Source organism: Calonectris borealis, chromosome 5, assembly GCF_964195595.1.
Source record: "Calonectris borealis chromosome 5, bCalBor7.hap1.2, whole genome shotgun sequence".
In the NCBI taxonomy this organism is placed as follows: Eukaryota; Metazoa; Chordata; class Aves; order Procellariiformes; family Procellariidae; genus Calonectris; species Calonectris borealis.
In genome coordinates this window covers 12,644,285-12,664,520 of record NC_134316.1, presented here as the reverse complement: position 1 = coordinate 12,664,520, position 20,236 = coordinate 12,644,285, and the positions used below count along the sequence as shown (strand labels likewise).

The 20,236-nt window shown below is 38.0% G+C and overlaps 1 protein-coding gene across 4 annotated transcripts in view; it reads left to right on the top strand.

The window, feature by feature from the left end:
- TRAF3 (TNF receptor associated factor 3) overlaps nt 1–20,236 on the top strand; it is a 66,483-nt gene that overhangs the window by 25,918 nt on the left and 20,329 nt on the right. For all 4 annotated transcript variants that reach the window (XM_075151038.1, XM_075151037.1, XM_075151035.1 and 1 more), the window contains 4 exons: nt 11,397–11,653; nt 15,202–15,253; nt 17,553–17,657; nt 18,573–18,740. In XM_075151038.1, the coding sequence (XP_075007139.1) occupies nt 11,412–11,653; nt 15,202–15,253; nt 17,553–17,657; nt 18,573–18,740 (567 nt within the window). In that variant the 5' untranslated portion in view covers nt 11,397–11,411. The remainder of the gene's footprint in view (nt 1–11,396; nt 11,654–15,201; nt 15,254–17,552; nt 17,658–18,572; nt 18,741–20,236) is intronic.

The following is a 20,236-nucleotide window of genomic DNA, read 5'->3' as shown; positions in this document are numbered from 1 at the left end:
AAGAATCGCAGGAACTGGATTGTGCCTGGCTTCATAGATGTATGTTATGGCATTTTTGATGTATTTTGGGACTTTATGCTATATTATAGGAAGTGCATTTATATGTGTTCTTAATTGGATTCAATTTGACACTTTTTTGAGATACTCTGAAGGTAGCAGTACAAGAGCTTCCAGAACAATGTGAAGCAGTTAGAAGAAAGCATTCTTCACAGAAGGCTTTATAATGTTACCGTGGTAGTTCTGCTTATGTATAGAGACGAGGGTACCTTGACCTCTCTACCTGTTTGTCTATAATATTATACCCAGTGTTTTCAGATCCTGAAATTGCTTCATATAGATCATAAACCACTGCACTGCAGTTTAATTGGAAAGTATTATGGGAAAAAAAAGCTTTTTTTTCTGAGACTAAGAAGGGCGGGCATTTGCCCCAATTGGAAGTTATTCTTTGCATTCTGCATATCTAGACTGTGCCTACATGGATCTTTATAATGCAACAAGTTGCTTCCTTTCTTACATTGCTGGGAAAACATGTTTTGTGAATCTAAATTTTCAGTTACAAAAAACCCAGCTTCTTCCATGAACACCTTTATAAAGGTAAAAAATGCTTTAGATAGCAGTGAATGTGAAGTTCTGATTCTGAATATTCTGACAAGTCTGAATTAAGGGTCTATGACTTTTTCCAAACCTTGTTTTTTGCTCTTGAAAACTCAACTTCAGTAATACATTTTTACTAGAGATGTAGAAACTGGAGTACACTTCAGTACAACTAGAAATACTAGCACAAGTGTTTTGGTGTTTTGTTTTTTTAGATTATTTTATTTTTTCTGTGGTTTTTTTTTTCCTTCCAGATTCCGTTTACAAATGTGTTTCAATTGGTTTTTTTTCCTCTAATAGAAAAATCTTAACAACCTCACCCTCCCCCTCGCTTTTCCCAAACTTCAAGATGTTGGTCATAGAAAATATAATATAAACAGTGAAGTATACAGTATAAACACTGAAATCACTGAAGTTAAACCTACTATCACTTCATTAAACAAGTGGACAATGTTTTTGTCTTCCCCCACATTCTGATAAATAATAAAATACAGGCAAATAATGAGAGAGTTGCTCTTATGCCCTTTTTTCCTTCTTCTTCCTGAATAAGAAGCAATGATTTTAGACAAAGCTGAAGATGTCATCTAGAACGGTGGAAAAATCCAGTTAAGATTAGTGACAGAGTTGAGATCTGTGCATGAATGAATGTCTTCCAGGCAGTTTAATGTTGAATAAAATATTCTGATGATGTCACTTGCTGTTGTTAGTTTCCAGAATTTTATTAGTATTTAAGGCAGTGTGAAAAAGTAATTCCTTCTTACTTGTTTTTATAGTATGCAGAGGCCAACTGGATAAAATGGAAGAGCAGGAAATGTTTTATGTGGGTGAGTTAGTTTCCATAGGAGGCAGGCTAGATAGTTTTGTTTGTTTGTTTTTGGTTTGGGTTTTGTGCCTTTTTTTTTTTTTTTTTTGAGCTTTGCATGTAGGCTTAGAAAACTTACTTTGGTTAGAGTGGAAAGAATTTCTTATGGAAGTGAGATACTGTGATCTCAGTTTTCTGGGATAGCCATTTCTAGTTCCACAGTACTTCATTAAATTCAAAAAGTGCAGAGCCATACTGGAAGTTGCGTTCTCTTTCATTTACCAGCTTCCTCTATACTCTGCTGTGTTCAGAATTTCCTAGGAGGATTATTTTGTTAAAGATGAGCTGCATTTTAAAATTAGATTAACTAATATTTTTGGGATTCTTGAGAGGGCAGTTTTCTTGTAATTATTTATAATAAGACCCTTGAAGTGCTGCTTTTTTTTTTTTATTTGCTGGTCTCTGACATCTTTGCCTTCAGATACTTTCTTCTAATAATTGCAGAAGGTGAGGTAAAGAATTTTAAGATAGGTAGTACCTCTTCTTAGATCTCAAGGCTGGATTCATTAAGAGTCAGCACAGATGCACTCTGCCAGAAATTGGCAATGCAGAAACTGTTCTTCATGCACTTACCAGTCAGCAGAGTAGATAGATAGACTGTGATTTGAAGAATATCTGTTGCTATTCTGCTAGACTTTTGGAATTTCATTAGGTTTGAAACTGAGGATCTCTTTGATTAACAGAGTGGAAAAGAATAGCATCCATTGATAAGTCTTGTTTTTTAAAAAACAAACAAAAAACCCCCCCACAAAACAAAAAACTGCCAATAACTTTAAAAGACAGCAAGATTTTTCGATTCGTGCTTGGTGATTTCAGAGATGAAGAGCCTTCGGTCTCTTAAGTTGATATAATTTAAAAGCAAGTTGTTTCTGATAAATCATGCAGCAGATTTTTCTTGAAGGCACACCTTGGGAGTAAAAGGGGACTGTTTTAGGTCACTAGAGAATGAGACATCTTTTTCTAGGACTGTCTACTTCGGCCAAAATGATTTGGACATGCCATCTGCCTTAACCTCTGTTGATCCTTGTTAGGATTTGTCATGGGTAGTTCAAATTTACTGTTTCCCAGTCATAGCAGGCTTAAGTGGGAAACATAGTGAACAACTTCTCTTTTGGGTGTATGTGATTTGACTTTACCGCTTGTGACATGTGAACCAATGACTTCTATGCTGTGCAACAAAAGTAAAGGAAATGTTAGGCTTGCTGTAAAACAAGAAGTGGAGGAAATCTGGACTGATGGAAATAGCTTTCCATAACAAAGTATTCAGAATGAAAATACAAACTGGTTTTGCTAGTTCTCTCTTCAAAGCATATATAAAACAATTTTGTGAAAGGAAACTACCTTTAACTTGAAATATTATGATTATCACGGCATTTCCCAGAATATTTGGTCTGAATATTTTTCTTCTGTGATAGGTTAGAACTTCTCCTTTGTAAATAGAGCCAGAAGTTACAAAAAAAATACACAGTGTTGATCCACTTCCTCCACAAGGGACTGGCATATGTGTCTTAATCTTCTATGTATCTCTTCTGTATCTCTAAGGACTTCCCCTGAACAGCAGAGGAAGAGATTAAAGTACACTTTGTCCTATGATCATCGGATTGTTTTTTGATCTTTCCTATTTTTTAAGTGCTTCTACTTAAAAACCTCGTATAGAGATATGGATCCCAACTGGGGGTTAATTTCATAGGTGAAATGCAATAACCTTGTATGTTTTCTCTTTTCTCTCCTGCACCCATAGACAAGAACCCAAATTGGAATTCAAAATGCAGAAGAAAGTACACAGGGCGAGCTTGGACAGTATGTCTCTTATCTGTTGTCTTGTGACCCAGGCTTTCAAAGCTTAAGAGGTCTTTTGATTTCTAAAAGAGGCTTTTGATTTCTTGTACTTCAAATGACTTTATACTGTGTTTTGGTAGCCCACTGCGATTATGAAGTAATTATTGAGAGCTGTAGATAGCAAGTGTAAGTCAAAATACAAACACTTTGTTTTTACTTCTGCCTCAGGCTGAATCTTAAAGCCATTTTGCCAGCCCATATGCTGTTAACTTTTAGAAAAGTAATAGTTGAACATAGTGGCACATAAAAATCAGCTTTCCTAAATTGCACTGAATTACTTTTCTGTTGTCTTTTTTTTAATAGTTAAAATTGAAACCCTTTTTTAAAAAGTTTTTCTTCTCATCAGTGCAGTATATGTTAGGCTGAAAGTTAATTCTATTCAACATATTATTGGGTAGTTATTAAAAGTGTCAGTCCCTGGGGTCTTGGATACGCCAAAAGAAATTAATACTACATTATTGTTTATAAATATTCCCATTCTCAACTCTTAATATAATTACTGAAATAATTACTTTGCACATCTATCCAGTGCTTTCTTTTCTCTTTAGAATTCAAAAATTTGTTACACGCAGGAGGGAGTATATATTAGAACTGTTTCCATGAAATCATAGTCTAGCAGGCTTGCTAAATTGAGTTCCCTGTACTGGGATGCTGGTCTGAAACCAGGCCACTGAACTGGAAAATCAGAAGTATAACCAAAAATGGTATCTTGATATTCTTGCAAAAGAACAACCATGCATGTCACTTGAATCGCAAACATTGTGTATTTCCCATGTTCTAGTTTGCAAGGTGACTGAAAAGCAGAAAACGAATGGTAAGCCAAATTTTACATTGTTTTATTCTTTTAACTTTTTATCAGTTTCCTTGGCTCTATTTCTTTCAACAGTGAGTCTACACATTCATGAGGAGTGTCTTACAGGATTAAACAAACCAGCATCATCCCTATTTACAGAAGAGAGACCTTAAAGATTATAGTGAAGTGTGGTTTAGTTGCTTGAGGTTGCGGTATCTTCATCCTTGGAGTTTTTGAAAACTCAGCCTTGGACAACCTGATCTGACTTTGAAGTTGGCCTTGCTCTGAACAGGAGGTTGGGCTAGATAACCTCCAGAGGTGCCTTCCAACCTCAGCATCTCTGGGATACTGCACTAGTAAATGACTGTGAAGGGTTTGCAAATGGCAGAAGGTTCTTGTGCGGAGAATACTCGGTGTCTTCTGTGTGTTTTCAAATGCTTGTCCTACTTGCTTATATCCAAGTAGTGGTTTTGCCTATTGATCTTCACCTGTTCTATTATGATCTCAAGATCGTCTTCACAGTTGGTTTGCATTAGTTTATGCAAGGAAGGTGGGTGCTTATGGAAGTGTAGGGCAAAGTTTAAAGTAGTTAAAATACCTGATTTATTTTAACACAAGGAAAAACAAGTTTTAAATATCAATGCTGCTTTTATATTTGTATAGGTATTAGACTTAGTATTTGGATGCTTTGCATAAAAGAAGATAAGGAATGGTTTCATGTTTTTCACTGTGTAGTTATATGTAGCGTTGGTGACCAGCAACCTTTCCCCGCCCTCCCCTGTCCCCCTCAGAATTTCCACTTAAAGCATATGCTGGAAATACCTCAGCACTGGTTGGTTGATCCTGTATAGGCTCTGTAGAAACAGTGAATAGTGCTTCAAGCATGCTAAGTGCATGAAGGAAAAAAAAAAAGAAATCAGTAGTTCCCCTGTACAAACAAGAGGAGGGAAAATGCTAAGACTTCTGATCCCACACGAGGGAAAATTGATGGGTGGACCTCTGCTTTCAAACCTGCCACTCCAGTGCTGCTTCAGTCACTGCCTAGGTATTTTTGGGGAGTATTTGCATTTTATTTATCTGCTGTTCTTCTGTGCCCCTGTCCAGACTCAATGGTGGGGCTTTTACCAGAATGCCAAGCTGAGGGATGGTTGGATGTTGTGAGAACGGGCCTCTTGCAGCAAAACACCCTCATGTTAAGAGGTCTAGAGTCAAGATTCCCATGGCAGTCTCCCTGCTTAGCTTTAATTTTTTTTGACATGTGTGCACTGAGTAAATTGATAATACATTGCCACCAATGTACTGCTTTCAGCTTGCATTATTGTTTTAAGCAGTCATCAAGGTATGATAGTATATGTTGCATATTACAATCGCATTCAGAAGTAGAAGCAGAACCGAGTCAGAAGACGTGTCTAAAAGATGGTGAAAGAAAGATGTATGTTCTTTCCAGTAAGTATGTGCTAGGAATTTATTAGAAGCTATAAAATGCTGAAATATAAGACGAAGGAAAAGTTCAGATTGTTTTAATAATTTAATTTTAAGATAAAGATTTCTGTGTGATAACTTGAAGCAATAATTCTTGGTGATAGAAAGCACATGGGCTAGGAAGACTGAAGAGCTGGAAATACCACTCCAGGTACCTGATTATTTGGCTCTCTGAGAGTATCCTATAAAGTACAGAAAAAAATTCTGTGAAGAGTGAAGGTGATGAAGTCTGGTTTCCTACTAATCTGTGCTCTACATCTCTTTTTTACCCCTAGTCCCCCTTCCTCAATTTAAAAAAAAAAAAAAAATAGACCTCCAGCCCACCCCCTGCCATTATAATATTGGAGGAGACTAAGACCATAAAGTTTGGTTGGAGAAGAGGGAGCAGATGAATTGTGTACTGACTGGCCAACTGATAGACCACACAGAGGTGGTGATCATTGAGGTTGCACTTTTACAGCCTCTTGCTCACTGGGACACTACATTCTCTTTCTGTTCCCCACGTAGCTGCTCATTTTCATGAAACCTATGTGTCCAGTTGGTTCCCAGGTGTTTTTGAGAGGCTGGGAGGAGAGACAGCACAATCACAAGCCCTGTCTCATTAAAAGCTAGACTAAAAAAACATACCCCACACTACCAAAAAAAAATGACCTAGTTAGGATGAGACGCTGAAGTTGGTGTGGTTTTACACTTTTTAGATAAAAATATACAAACTGTTTTTTGAAGAGGAAAGGTTGAATCGTCTCGTTGGTCACTTTTCTGCTGTGATCTTTAGCTCCCTGTACAACTTCAGGTTTCTTTTTCAGAGCTTAATTTAGATATTGTGCATGCAGTGCTGTTCGTTTGAGTAACTTCTGTTCTCAGTGCAAATTGTAATTTGATTGAAAAGCTTTTCTGTCCTAAGTAGTAACCGAATTAGATTGTGTCTTCTGTTATCCTCTTCTCTGGTAGTGTAACAAAAACATTTATTTGAAATAACTTCTTGACCTTTTTGAATTTTAAAACTTTCGCAAAAGCTTATTTGCTTTGCATTGTCAATATATTGAAACTGTCTTCATGCAGGGCTTGCGAGGTGCCAAATCCCATGGTCCTTTTTGCAATAAATTTTTTGGGGGTGTTTTAGATTACATAAGAGTTACAATTTTCTTTTTGGTTTTTTTTTTTTTTAGATGAAAATTTATTTTGAATTTTTATAGCAGCTTTATTGTATTTCTATGTTGCAAATTGGTTTTATTCCCAAAGAGCAAATAAAAAATATATGTGGTATAATACAGAACACTGTTGCAGATTTCTAGGATGTTTGCCCACTCTATAGCGAGAACAGCATCCTTGCTTAAACAAGGAAAGAACAAAATGCTTTTTGTTTGGCAAATCCCATGCTTTCTAAATCGTGGAACATCTTTGTCAGTAAATTAACTTTTGCTTCCAGTTTTTAACCCTCTGTATTAATGTTAGTATGAGTTAAGTACGAACAAATTGTTCTAACCTTTATTACAGTATGTAAAGCCTGAAATACTAACAAGTCCAGCCTCAGATACTTGAGTACCATTTGTATTGAACAAGAGTAGTGACAAAAATGGAGCTCAGTGAGACATGACAGACTGGAGCAAGCAGTGTCACCCATCTGATGACCAGAACAATCTCTGCTTCTGTTACTCTGCAGAAGCATATGCTGGCTGCAGGAGAGGTGGCTGAAAGAATATAATCAACAGTGGACAGAACCGACCTTGGTGACTGTGCCTCTTTATGTGTTTATCTGTCCTGAAAGGTGATCGTCCAAGATTTAACAGTCTTAAAAAACACCTAAAAGTCATATTGTGATTATTTTTCCCAGGGATAAGAAACTGGAGCTTAAGAAATAGCTAGTGGTGAATTAGGAGTTAAGGTTTAGCTTGCTGAAGAAGAACCAGAGTCTTTGACTTGATGGCAGCTTGCCATGCCTTTAGGAATCGGAGGCCTCCACCAGAACTGGCCTATCTTGAAAGTTTCAGCCAGACTCCTCTCCCTGCTTTCTGGAAGTGTGTTATCTTCACTGCTGTCAAGTGCTTAGTATCTTACTGAGGTGTGACTTCAAAATTGCTTCTTGTTGGCAGTTTGAAACATAATTATGGGGGTATAATCTGAGTCCTGCTGTTAAAGGTTCCTGAAAAGGAAAAGAAGACATTGCAGATGTCATGCTGTAGTGGTATGTAAACCATGATAGAAAGCTGTTTGCAAAAGGGTGGCAGCTGAAATGTTTGTATTATCTGCACTTGTGTTCACCACTGCTCCCATATACAGGTGTTAAGAGCATGTAACTCATATGCATGAAGACATAGCTCTGTGCATACAGATTTCTGTGTGCAGTTTGGTAGACATCACGTCTCCCCACCCCCTTGTTAAATGCAGCTCTTTTGTTGTAATAAGGAGGTTTTGGTGTTCTTTTAAGCTCAGTTCTCTGTTGTATTTTATTGCAGTACTTCGTGAATGGCTTCCTAGTTTTGCTGCGTAAGAAAATGCTGGCAGTTCAGAGTATTGTGGAAAAGAATTTCTCACAAGCTGGCTACTCTGGTGCTGTGCTTGTTTAGCTTTTCTGGTCTGACCTACTTCCTCATAAAACAGAAACATAAAACTTGAGGCACGCAAATCTGACTGTTAGGCATATTGCATGGTAAATTTTATTTATCAGTGTGCGCTCTGGTTGTTTTCTGTGACAAGATATCCAATATGTCAATTCGAAAAGTGGAGTCCTGTGGAGCCCTGTGCAGTTTATTTTGGTATGAAATCTCTCTTGACAGCTGACAGTCCAGCCCCTGAGCAGTTTCATATCTCTATGAAACTCTCACCTGCTGCTCATTTGGCATTCGGTACTCTTTCTCAGTTAAATCTTGAATATTCTCCTTCTCAGCCCTGCCTGCCTCCTTGTGACTAATTATTCAGTTTCCGTGAAGAAATCGTGCTATTGGAAGACTTCACATCTCTAATCATCTTTAGCTTCTTTTTGTTTGGAAGAAACTTAATGGGGAAACAGACGTTCAGTAGTTGTGTCGTATGACTTGTAAGTTCAGGAACTTTGTGCTCTCTTGACTTACCAGTTCTCCTGTCAGCATCTCTTTTAGTGCCTCTTCTTCTGAATTCCTTCTGTGGGTCAGAATCGGGCTATACCTTGTTTTATTCTGGCATTTTAAGGAAAATCACGTTCCCTGTGTTGTTCTTGCCAGTCAACATGCTTGAAGTTGGCTTTTGACTTCAAAAGTTGACAGAATGATAGAGGTCTTGAATATGATTAAAAAAAAAAAAAAAGCAGTTGCAGAGGGAAAAGAGGCATTAGTATCTATCTATAAACTATACATCGGAGAACTGAAACCCATTACAGATTCCTAAACTGTAAGCTCCAGATGAAGCTTTTCCCACAGTCGTGCACAAGAAGCAAATCCATAGGTAGCTAAGTTTCACCAGTCTGGATGCTTTGGGAGTTGTACTTTTCTTCCTCTCTTGCTAATCTCCTTTCTTCTTACAACTGCAACAAAGTGCCATGTCCTAAGCTCATGACTAGGTTCCCCCCTGTCCAGCCACAGATGTTCAGCAATGGCAGTCATGCCTTGGGCAATCTCTAAAGCTACACTACTTTGTCAACTGCTTTCCTTTCTCACTCATGGCACTTCTCTTAACCTCCTTGTCTCTCAGACTCTTGTTCTCAGCATCACCTCTCATTTCTTGTGTGCTGGTTACAATCTTTTGAATTGCCTCTTCAGTGTCATCATTATCTGGTTTGTTGGGTGGTTTTTTTTTTTTTTTTTTTAATGCTTGCTGCTGAAACTCTAGTTCAGGCTTTGCTTACCTCCCTGGTCTGAAATAATCTGTATTTCCTCATTAATGAGAAGTGCAAGTTACTTTCAGTTCAGCACTGATTTTTCTTTTTTTTCAGATATTGTTCTGCCAAGGCATTAGACTCTGCAGTCTTTGAAGAGTAGACAAGGAACAGCCAGACATTAATTCAAATTATGGACCAGATTTTATATTTCCCTTTCAGTTACTGTAGAAACTGTTTTGTTTGTTTGGTGGTGTTTGGGGGGGCGGAGGGGGGTGCGTGTGTTTGGTTGTGGGTTTTTTGTTTGGTGGTGTGTTTGGTTTTTTTTAGGGTGTTTTTTTCCTTTGTTTGTTGGGGGGTTTTGGGGGGGGGTTGGTTGGTGTTTTTTTTTGTGGTTTTGAATAAGACCCAATCATTGGATCTATGTACAGAGTTATGAGGCTGGTTTCCTTGGGCTCTCTCTGTGTTTGATGGAGATACAGAGAGGCTTTCCCCTGGGGCAAGGGGGCAATGAAGTGGGGATTCTTCACTTAACACCTCTACCCTTGCTCAGCTGGTGTTGGTAAAGACATGAAATGGTATCAGCAATGAGTCGCAATGATTTTGTCTTTTGTTTCTAGAAATAACAGTTGGCATCAGAAATGAAAGAAATTTCCTTGTCTGTTTAGTCTCCATGGAGAATTCTATACCAAAAGTATAGACGCAGAAATGATCTACAAGAAAATAGGTTTAATTACAAGTATTTGTTTTGGGCTTAGCAAGGAATCGCAAAAACTGCATACAAGAAAGTTTGCATATTTGGCGTGTGAGGCATTTGACTCCCTTTGTGGTATCAGTGGACATACTTTTATAATTGAGAAGTGAACTGGGCCTCATTTCTTCATTCTGCTTCTTAAAATTGAATTACAACTGTAGCAGTTGAGGCAACTGTAGAGCAGTGGAATAGGTTTATATTTCAAGTGTCAGTTTGCATGGAGGGAGAATTGAAGTATGCCTTTCTCTTGTTAATAGCCAGGCATTTTGCTTATGTAAATAGGTGTTACATCCTTCAACTGTGCTTTCTCCTTCATGTGCTGAGGTTTTTTAAGACCACTTACACTTGTTTGACTACAAGAGAAACAAGGAAATTACTGAAAACAGGTTTTAAAATTTAACCTGGGGTATTCTTCCTCTGTTGCTCTTACTAATGCTTTGCATGCTGACGTAGATAAATCATAGTCCAAGATAATAGCTACTGTAATTCAGTCTTCAACTGCATTAATTATTTTAGTAGATGCCTGTCAGTTGTGCCGTAGTCCTGGTGAATTAATCAAGTGTCCATGTTATGTAGGCCTTTCTCCTCTGTCAGTTAGACTTGTATCACCTGTTCTCTTCATGTGGGGATGTACGATGAAAAGGTTGGAAAGTGTTCAATAAGTAAAAAAACCAATCTGTTGTGTTGTTTTAAAACAGACTTAAAGCAGCATGTTTTACACTTTGCTATTGCATGGGATAGACAGGAAAAGTTGGCAGTGGAGCTGCATAGACTCCAGATACCCTGTATAGGACACTGGTGGTTGTGTGCATTTTCCAGTAGCATCATGCATGGTACTGTACCAGTGCACCTTCTCCACCACGTCCCTTGCTGCTTTCTACAACTTCAATATTAAGGACATTTTTTTTGGGGGGGGGGGGGGGGGGGGGGGGGGGGGAGGGGGAGAGGGGGGAGGGGAGAGAGAGAGAGAGATACGGAAGAATGCAAGCTCTGTTCTTATTTGTTCCTAGACTGATGCCCATAATTAACTAACACTTTGTTTTCAGGAATAGGTTTTAATTCTTGACCTTCTAGAGCCTTCGAAAAATGTAGAATATTTTACAGATTTGCTATGCTTAATATGCTTAGGCAGTTATGTATGTATTATGTTCACATGATGTGTGGACACGCATCTGTTCTTAGTGCTTTCTGTTCTTACGTAGTCTCTCAGAGATGCTGTATTTGTTTGCTTTAAATAGAAAAGGGGTCTTCATTTCTCAGTTTTCTCTTTTTTGCCTCACAGAAACTATCTTAGAGCATGGACACCAGTAAGAAGACAGAACCCCCTTTATCTGTAGAAATGGTACAACAAAGGGCCAATCCTGATCGCAGTCCTTCAGCATCAATTTATGTTCCAGAGCAAGGTGGCTACAAAGAGAAATTTGTAAATGCTGTGGAAGATAAGTATAAATGTGAAAAATGTCACCTCATCTTATGCAATCCTAAACAGACTGAATGTGGACACAGATTCTGTGAGACCTGCATGAATGCCTTGCTAAGGTATGTTTTTTGTTGTGATAGAGCATGTTGATACCTTTAAGTCTTGTGAACTGCTGAAAATAGTGTGAACACCGTTGTAGTTTTAGGAATACATTAAGCTAATGTCCAGGCTTGAAGCAGCCTTCTGCTTGTTCCTTGCTTGGTTGTTATCCATATGCTGGTGCAAACATTTGTGTTCTACTCTGGGTCGGGATAAGACAACTAAGCTTTCCATCAATATTGTTGAAACGGTTGTTAAAGTGGTTTAATCCCATGTAGTGACGTGTTAGGTAAGAATTTCATTGCCTGTGGAGCCTAGACTGAGTAGCTATTTCACAAGACTGCTAACGTGGCTAGTTTGGTGTAGAATACACTTAGTAAATCATGGCTGTGCAAGGAAGTGAGCCTGCAGAGGATCCTGAGTGATGGTACCTAACCTAGCTGTGGACCCAGTGTTACAGTTAAGTGGCGGCACCCTTGGGTGAACGTAACTGCTTGTGGAGCTTCCTTTCGCTGTAACCATCCTACCTGTATGTCCTGGGACTTGTATGTTTTGTGGATTCCAGGAGGGTCGAACGCTGGCTTCTCTATTACTGACATGTTTGGGCCAGAGTGCAAAGTGGGTGAGTGAATGTTATAGACATAAAATGAATGCTGAGAGATGCAATCTTTCCCAGTCTAGGTAAGAATAAAAGTGAGATCATTCAAGGAGTATCTAGCTTTTAAGAAACATCTGTGCATCAGTAGAAGTGTATTTCTTTGCCTCTCAACTTTGATGCATTGCTACTGATTGTATTCAGCAGTGTGATTTCAAAACTTGGTCTAATGTTTGGAGACCATTCTGCAAGCTTTAATCTCCTGAGGTAAATAAGCAGTCAATACTTCCATTTACTACTGGGAAAGCAGAGGCACAGAAGAGATTGAGCTCACTGGATGTTGCACACTGGACTACTACCAGAGGATTTGAATCATAGAATCATTAAGGTTGGAAAAGACATCTAAGATTGAGTCCAACCGTCAACCCAACACCACCATACCCACTAAACCATGTCCCTAAGGGCCTCATCTACACGTCTTTTAAATACCTCCAGGGATGGTGACTCAACCACTTCCCTGGGCAGCCTGTTCCAAGGCCTGACCACTCTTTCAGTAAAGAAATTTCTCCTAATGTCCAATCTAAACCTCCCTTGGCGCAGCTTGAGGCCATTTCCTCTCGTCCTATCGCTGGTTACTTGGCAGAAGAGACCAACACCCACCTCGCTACAACCTCCTTTCAGGTAGTTGTAGAGCGCGATGAGGTCTCCCCTCAGCCTCCTCTTCTCCAGACTAAACAACCCCAGTTCCCTCAGCTGCTCCTCATAAGACTTGTGCTCCAGGCCTTTCACCAGCTTCGTTGCCCTTCTCTGGACACGCTCCAGCACCTCCATGTCCTTCTTGTAGTGAGGGGCCCAAAACTGAACACAGTATTCGAGGTGCGGCCTCACCAGTGTCAAGTACAGGGGCACTGGACTGACTTTGAAAGGTCTTGGTGATCTGTTTACTTTTTGTGACCATCCTGACTCTAGGTATTAGTTTATATTTCACTTGGAAATACTGCAATCTCAGGTAGGTATAAATCAAGACTACATGCAGCATGGCAAAAGAGATGGGAGGATATTACATTACTGTGTCATGATAAAGAGTAACCTCTGTACTGGGCAAATACAAGGGTCCATAGCTCACTAATCCACTCCTGTAGGTTTTGTGCTAGAGCATGCCAAATTTAAAACAACAGCAAGAAAACCCCACCAACTTTTCTTTCAATACACATTTTCAGGTGAGGTGTAGTTTGTGTTTAAGAAATGCAGTTATTTCTTTCTGAATATATGTTTTTGGAAGACTGTTACATGGTTAATAACAGTGACTGAAGAAAAGCAAACACCTGCCATGCTTGGATGTGTGCAGATGGATGGAGCAGATTCTTAACAATCTAAGCAGTAACAATTCTGGCATTGCTGTAATCTGGGCAATTTTCCTTCCCTGCTGCGAGGTGTGCACATGTGCTTATTACAGTGCAGCTAGAATATGTGTAATTTTGCCTTCCTGACTTTTCAACCAGTCTGTTACTGAAAAGGACACATGGGTAAGACCATCTACCACACTGCTCTTTCATTTGAGTTATTTCACTATCTTTAAGTGCTTGTTGCAAACAAATCCTTTATTAAAATTAAATTTACAGCTTCTTTTTTTGAGAAATAAAAAGTGTGTCATAAAACTGGAAGCAAAATAAGTTTACGTTGTTTCTGTATTTGGCACAAAAATTTTTCATTTAGTGTTGATATGCTGCTGCACACACACGCTGATGATATGCTAGCAGCTTCTGTTCCAGGGTTATTTGAGGACAAAGAATTGGGAGTCAGTGTAGATAACGCAGTAAAGATGTCTGCTCAGTATGCAGCAGTAGTTTAAAAGAGCAAGTGGGATGCTTGAGTGAATTCAGTAAGAGCGAGGAAAGCATGACATTGTAGTAAACACTATATGCCCTCAAGTAGATTAGGTTTTTTTTTTTTAACTTAAGAAAAATATTACAGATATTGAAGCTGCAAGGTAGTTAAGATGCTCAGAAATATGATGAGACACAGAATGGTCAGTTCAAGAGCAGAAGCCAGAGATAATTTGAAATAACCATACTGATTATATAACATAATTCAACTTATTCAGCCTTTTACATTGATTTGCCCTGCTGCTAGCAGCCACAACTTACATAGCCTGTCACTGAGTTGCTTTATGAAAAAATTTACCTATCTTTTACCTAGTGCTTTTCATCCATAGATCTCGGTGTTTTACAAGGGAGATCAGTATGACTATTTTACATGGGGAAAAGGAGCTAAAAAGGAATGAAGGGATTTACACTAACAGGTCAGAGCCAGAAACAGTTGTAGGAAGCCAGGTTTCTTACACTCCAGTTCAGTTTCTGTTCACAGACTGCTCTGTTCCTCAACCGACCTGTTGTCTAAGACATCACAAGTTTGGTAATTAGATTACCAAAACAGCTACAGGGCAATAGTTCAGATACAGGAGGGAGCAAGGATCTGTAACAGTTGCTAAAACCAGAACAGACTTGAAGGAGTTGGACATAAATACTTTTTTACCCTGAAAGGATGTATAATTGACTGTCAGAGAAAGTAAAGTTTAATTAGGTGTTGTTTGAAAAAGGACTGGATAATTGAAGAGACAATATTTTTCCTGTTTGCACAGAATAGATTGAGAAGTGATGAAAGTTGGAGATCAGGTGCAGACTGTAAAATAGGGAATGAATTTTGCCGCCTTAAAGAAAACAACTGCGCAGTTGGCTGGAGGCATTGTGGTACTCTTACTTCCTTCGGAATGCCAGATACTGTCCACTGAAAACTCAGTGTTCAATTTTTTTGAAATAACATCATGTTATCTCATTATAATGAACTCTAACCACTTTTGATGATTTTAAAATATATTGAATAATGATAACTAAGTGCCTCCTAAACGGAAAGTTTTGTACTACAAAAATTTAGATGAGTTAAAACAGTTTTTCTGTTTTCTTTTCTCTCCAGTTCTTCTAGTCCAAAATGTACAGCGTGTCAAGAAAGCATAGTAAAAGATAAGGTACTGTTAAAATTGTTCCTTATTCAAGAGTATTGAATTGTGTGGCATACATAAGATGTGTAATTGCTTTGTGGTAATTATTTCACAAGCCTAATAAGCTACCTGAGGAAGATAGTTTTGTCATAAAACCTAAACCATGTATTTTATGTAGGAAGACAGCTCATTTTTACTGTTAACCACATGATAGAAAACAACATGTCAGCTTCTTCCCTAATGGTCCAGCCAGGTGTCACATCTTGTTTTCATAGTTGGGAGAGGCAGCAACACATTGCAGTTGTCCTCCTATCAACCGGGAGGATGATAAGAAATATTGCATCTCCTGTAGATGCAGAGGTGCAACAGATCTAGGCAAACCTTACTCCTGATCTGGCTCCAGACCAGTGTCTACTGTTTCACTGATCTGTTTTTACAGTGTGTTGTTCTGTGAACCACACTGGAACCAGAACAGTGTGGAGTTACAGTAACTGTAATAGAATCAGATTCTTCTTATGTGGATAAGTTATTTCACTGATACCCTCTTCACTGTTTTACAACTTTGTGTTGCCTTTGAAAGGTTGAGGGTAGAGAAAATTTTTTTTATCTTAGTACATGGTTTATGCAGTTTTTACATTCGATTTTTCTAAAGTGTTTAGGAAATTCTTTGTGTTAATAGTCTTTCCTGCCTAAATGAATACTTGTAATAGTAGCCATTTTCAAGAAAAGGTTAGTGGGCACATTAATCTCTCCTTCTTTTAACTCAAAATAGTTCTCTGAACAGTGCTCAGCGTAATTCCGTTTTGACATGGATGGGCTCTCTATGAGCTCAGACCAATAATCATGATGCCTACTTTGTCATTTTAACTCTGACTTTCTAGCTCCCAGTATACATAAATATGTACATATGTTATGAAACTTCAGATATCTCTAAAACAGGAGGACAAGAAGGACAGTGTATATTAAATACATCTTAGACTAACTGTGCAAGTCAGTGATTTTCATGAAACTGGAAACTTCTCTCTTCCCATTGCGTGCTGATGTCCAAAATCACTGAAGAGCTTTTAGACAGTCTTGGAAAAACTGTTTAAAAATTATCTTCTTACCTTAATTTCAGTCAGCAAAACTGTACCTAGTAACCCTGTGAATTACTTTGGAAAAAATACTACAGTACTGGCAAATTGATTATTCAAATGAGATTTGTTGATTCATTAAACTTTCACATACGCATCTGAAAAGTAAACGGAAATCAGTGACCTGTGTCAGATGAGTTCGGATGAGAATGGTTGCAGCATTTCCTTCTTCACTGATACTGGGGATAGATTCATAGTCACTGTGGACAGATCTGATCATAATTCTTTGTTGTTGTTGTTAAATGTTAGTATGCAGAACTGCTCTGTAATTACAGTATCCCTGCAGTGTACACAGTATCACAGAACTCCATTTGTCAGAGAAGTAATCACAGGTTGGGCTTGGTTCTTTGGTATTTCTTAATGGTCATGAAAGCAATTGCAAAATAACTGGAAGTTTTTATCCCTTTGTTTTGGACTTCAAAATAGTAGTAATGGTCTTCAATCCGCATTCCCAGTTCCTGCCCTTAGCAATGGGGCTTCTTGAGAGTGCAGTTATGTTGTGTCTTTATCTTTTATGGGCTATCACCCATAAAAGGTGAAAAATCCAAATCCCGAGCTCTCTATTTCTAACTTCTTGCAGTTCTATTAGAGACAAAAAATGCTGGAAAGGCTTATAAGCATTAAAATGGAGAGAAGGTTAAAGTCTGCTTATCTGTGAAATAATAAACTTCCTCCAGTCTAAGACCTTAGAAAATATCTTTAATTATGTGTTACCACTGAAGTGCAAGTAGGTGTTCCAGCTAACCAGTCTAGTCATTATGGGACTGCCTGCCATGAAATTCTTCCTCTCTGAACCACTGTGCTTTGGCTCTTTTTCCTCTTACAGTATTGTGCCTAACACATCAGCTTCCCAAACAATGTAGAGAGTTCTAGCTTATGCAGGCCTATTATTGGCACGCAAATAGCAAAAAATTTAGTCCTTTGTTGTACCTTTCACATTCGTCTATTTATAGTAAAAGTGAAACAGTAGTAGAGCATCTGTCCAAATACTCTCTTTCACTGGGCTGCTTCATAGTGGAGGAATCTCAGTGATGTGCACATTCAAGAAAAATAGAACGGTAGGATTTTATTTCTGGCACATAAAGGTGGAATGACACTGCTGTAGCCAAATTGCATGGCTTCTATTTTATTTGAACTTGCATATTCTTGAGTGGTTTTAAATTGCTAAAATGAAGTGATTTTTGATTTTTCAGGTATTTAAAGATAATTGTTGCAGGAGAGAACTACTTGCCCTTCAAATATACTGTAGAAATGAAAACAAGGGCTGTAAAGAACAACTATCTTTGGGTCAATTACTGGTAAGTAATCTAACATAGTCATAAGCTTCCTTTTGAGTTAAAGAATGAGAAGAAATCTTGTGAATTAAAACCCCAGTCCATTTCTTGACTTGCTCTCGCTAGTGCTTAATCTGATTTATAAATGTCGGAATAGAGTTAAACTGTTTTGAAAGTCAGCTTTTTGATGCGGTATAAGGAATTGTAGTCAAAAATCATGTGATTGTGTGACACTAAAGCTCAGAAATGTAAATGCATGAAGCAAATGAGAACTGGAGGGAGAACTGAAATTGGGAAAAATCTTAATGTGTACTTTACAAATGTGAGAAATTTGAGTTCCTTTTTGCTGTGTTTTTATTTTTATTTACCTGTCTTAATCCTCTCAGGTAAGTGGCGGTTTATGCGTGGAGTTAAACCTATGGCTTCTCTAGACTTGTACAAAATAACTTGCAGCTTTGTTTCATGAAGGTATAACATAGCAGTAATCAGTAATTTAACAGTCGGAAGGGATGGCTACACAGCAGTCTGCAGTGAGATGTGTAGGTACTTAAACTTGCTTTGAATGAGCAAGCTCGGGTACTTAAACAACTTAAAGCAGCATCTCTGTTTATGTGGAATAATATATCTTGAAAAAGAATGCTTACCTTTTGTTTAAATAGCCTGTGTGGAATTTTGGACTGTGGTAGAATGCTTTTAGTATAAAAGTAGCTTGCATACATCTATAATGCAGCGAAATCTGCTGTCCAGGTAAATGGAGTGTAAAGTCAGAAATGTATTCTTGAGTAGAGTTGTTAGTGTTTGCTCTTGTACAATATAGTGCACAAAATAACTTTGCTTACTTTGGTTCTGGTTATTTAATGTGGGATGTCTCAAAGGATAGAAGACATGCACAAAACTTAGTTGCCTTGACTAGTGCGTGGGTTTTTTTTTATCTTTCAGATGCATTTGAAAACTGATTGTCAGTTTGAAGAACTCTCGTGTCCTCGTGCTGATTGCAAAGAAAAAATACTGAGAAAAGATTTGCCAGACCATGTAGAGAAGACCTGTAAATACCGGGAGACAACCTGTAAATACTGTAAAAGCCAAGTCCCAATGATCATGTTGCAGGTGCAGTATTTTCTTGTGTATATAGAACAAGATTCCATACATTAATGTGGAATAATAACTCTTCTTGTGCATCTGTGTAGCTGCCAGTAGAGCCTTGGCCTCTCAGCCAGAATCAGTAAGTCAAGAAAGAAAATAGGCTGACTTTCAAAACACATTTTTTTGCTGCAAAAACACCAGCTACTGCAATGACTGGGAAACATTTTCTTTTTTCTGGTGTTCAGATACTGCATTTAAAAAAAATTCACACGCACTGCATAATATTGACACTGAAGTAATTTTTGCTATGCTTTATTTATTTTGCTTAAATTGATACAATAAATGCAACTACCATCATAACAATTAAATGTTGTGCAGGAAAAACATAAGCATAGCAATTGACTGGAAAAACAGCATCTTTCTATATAATCCTTCTTGGGTACTGTGTGATCTGTTATGAGAGGAAAAGAGGAAACAATGTAAAAACAAATTGTGTCTTGGTATGACCAGCAATCATACATGACGGGCCCGGGCAGAGTTACTGCTGTTCTTAGCATACGAGCAGGTTGTCTGATAAGCAGCATGCTGTGAGTTAGAAGTATAGAGCAATGGTTGAGAAAGTCATACTTACTTTACACACACTGTGTTTGCATTATTTTGTATTGAACTGTGTTATGCTGAATCTCTCTTGCTGTAATTTTAACATTTTTTTAAAAATTCTGTTTACATAGTTTGACAGTCTCTGATTTCGGAACTTCTTAGTATAGTAAGAGTGATGTGAGACTTCACCTCACAAACAATACACAAGAACACAAATGAAAATGAAGTTCTCAATGATGAGAACAATTCTTTGCTCAGAGATGTCGTTACAAAAAGGCATAGGTAGAATCTCACGAAGTTCTGATTTAGATCTGGCTTTCAATTATTTGAGTGTATACTTGCAGGGGCTGGTACTTAAATAATTGTGCATTACCTAGCATAAGGTGGCTGAGATGTGAAAATACACAGAGAAAATGAAGTTTACACTGTGTTTATTCTTGCACATTCTGATACAGAGGTGAAACTGTATTTAGTTAGATTATGGATTATTCTCACAGAATTTGCATTAGTCTGGGAATTGATGTGAGGCAAGAGTGACATTAAAAAATGTGTAGTGTCTTAACAGACAAAATCAGTGAGTATTAAATATGTCTCATTGCACAAGCTGGATTTCCATATGTAAGCAACATACTCCCAGGTTCCTTGTAGGCAGTTTCTTTTTATAGGAGCAATGTAGTTAAATTTTTGAGAGTCTGAAATCATCCTTACGTTTTGAGGAACATACAACTCTGTTTTTGTTTAAGAGCTCTCTCTTTTATTAGATGTTGATGGATTTGACATTTATTAAATCTTTGAACTAGCGGTAGCTTTCAAGATACTCAGAAGCTGAGACAAGTTTTAGTCTATCAGATCTTTAATTCACAGCGAAACCTATTTTAGACATACATGTTGGAAACAAGAATGGCATATTACTCTAAAGT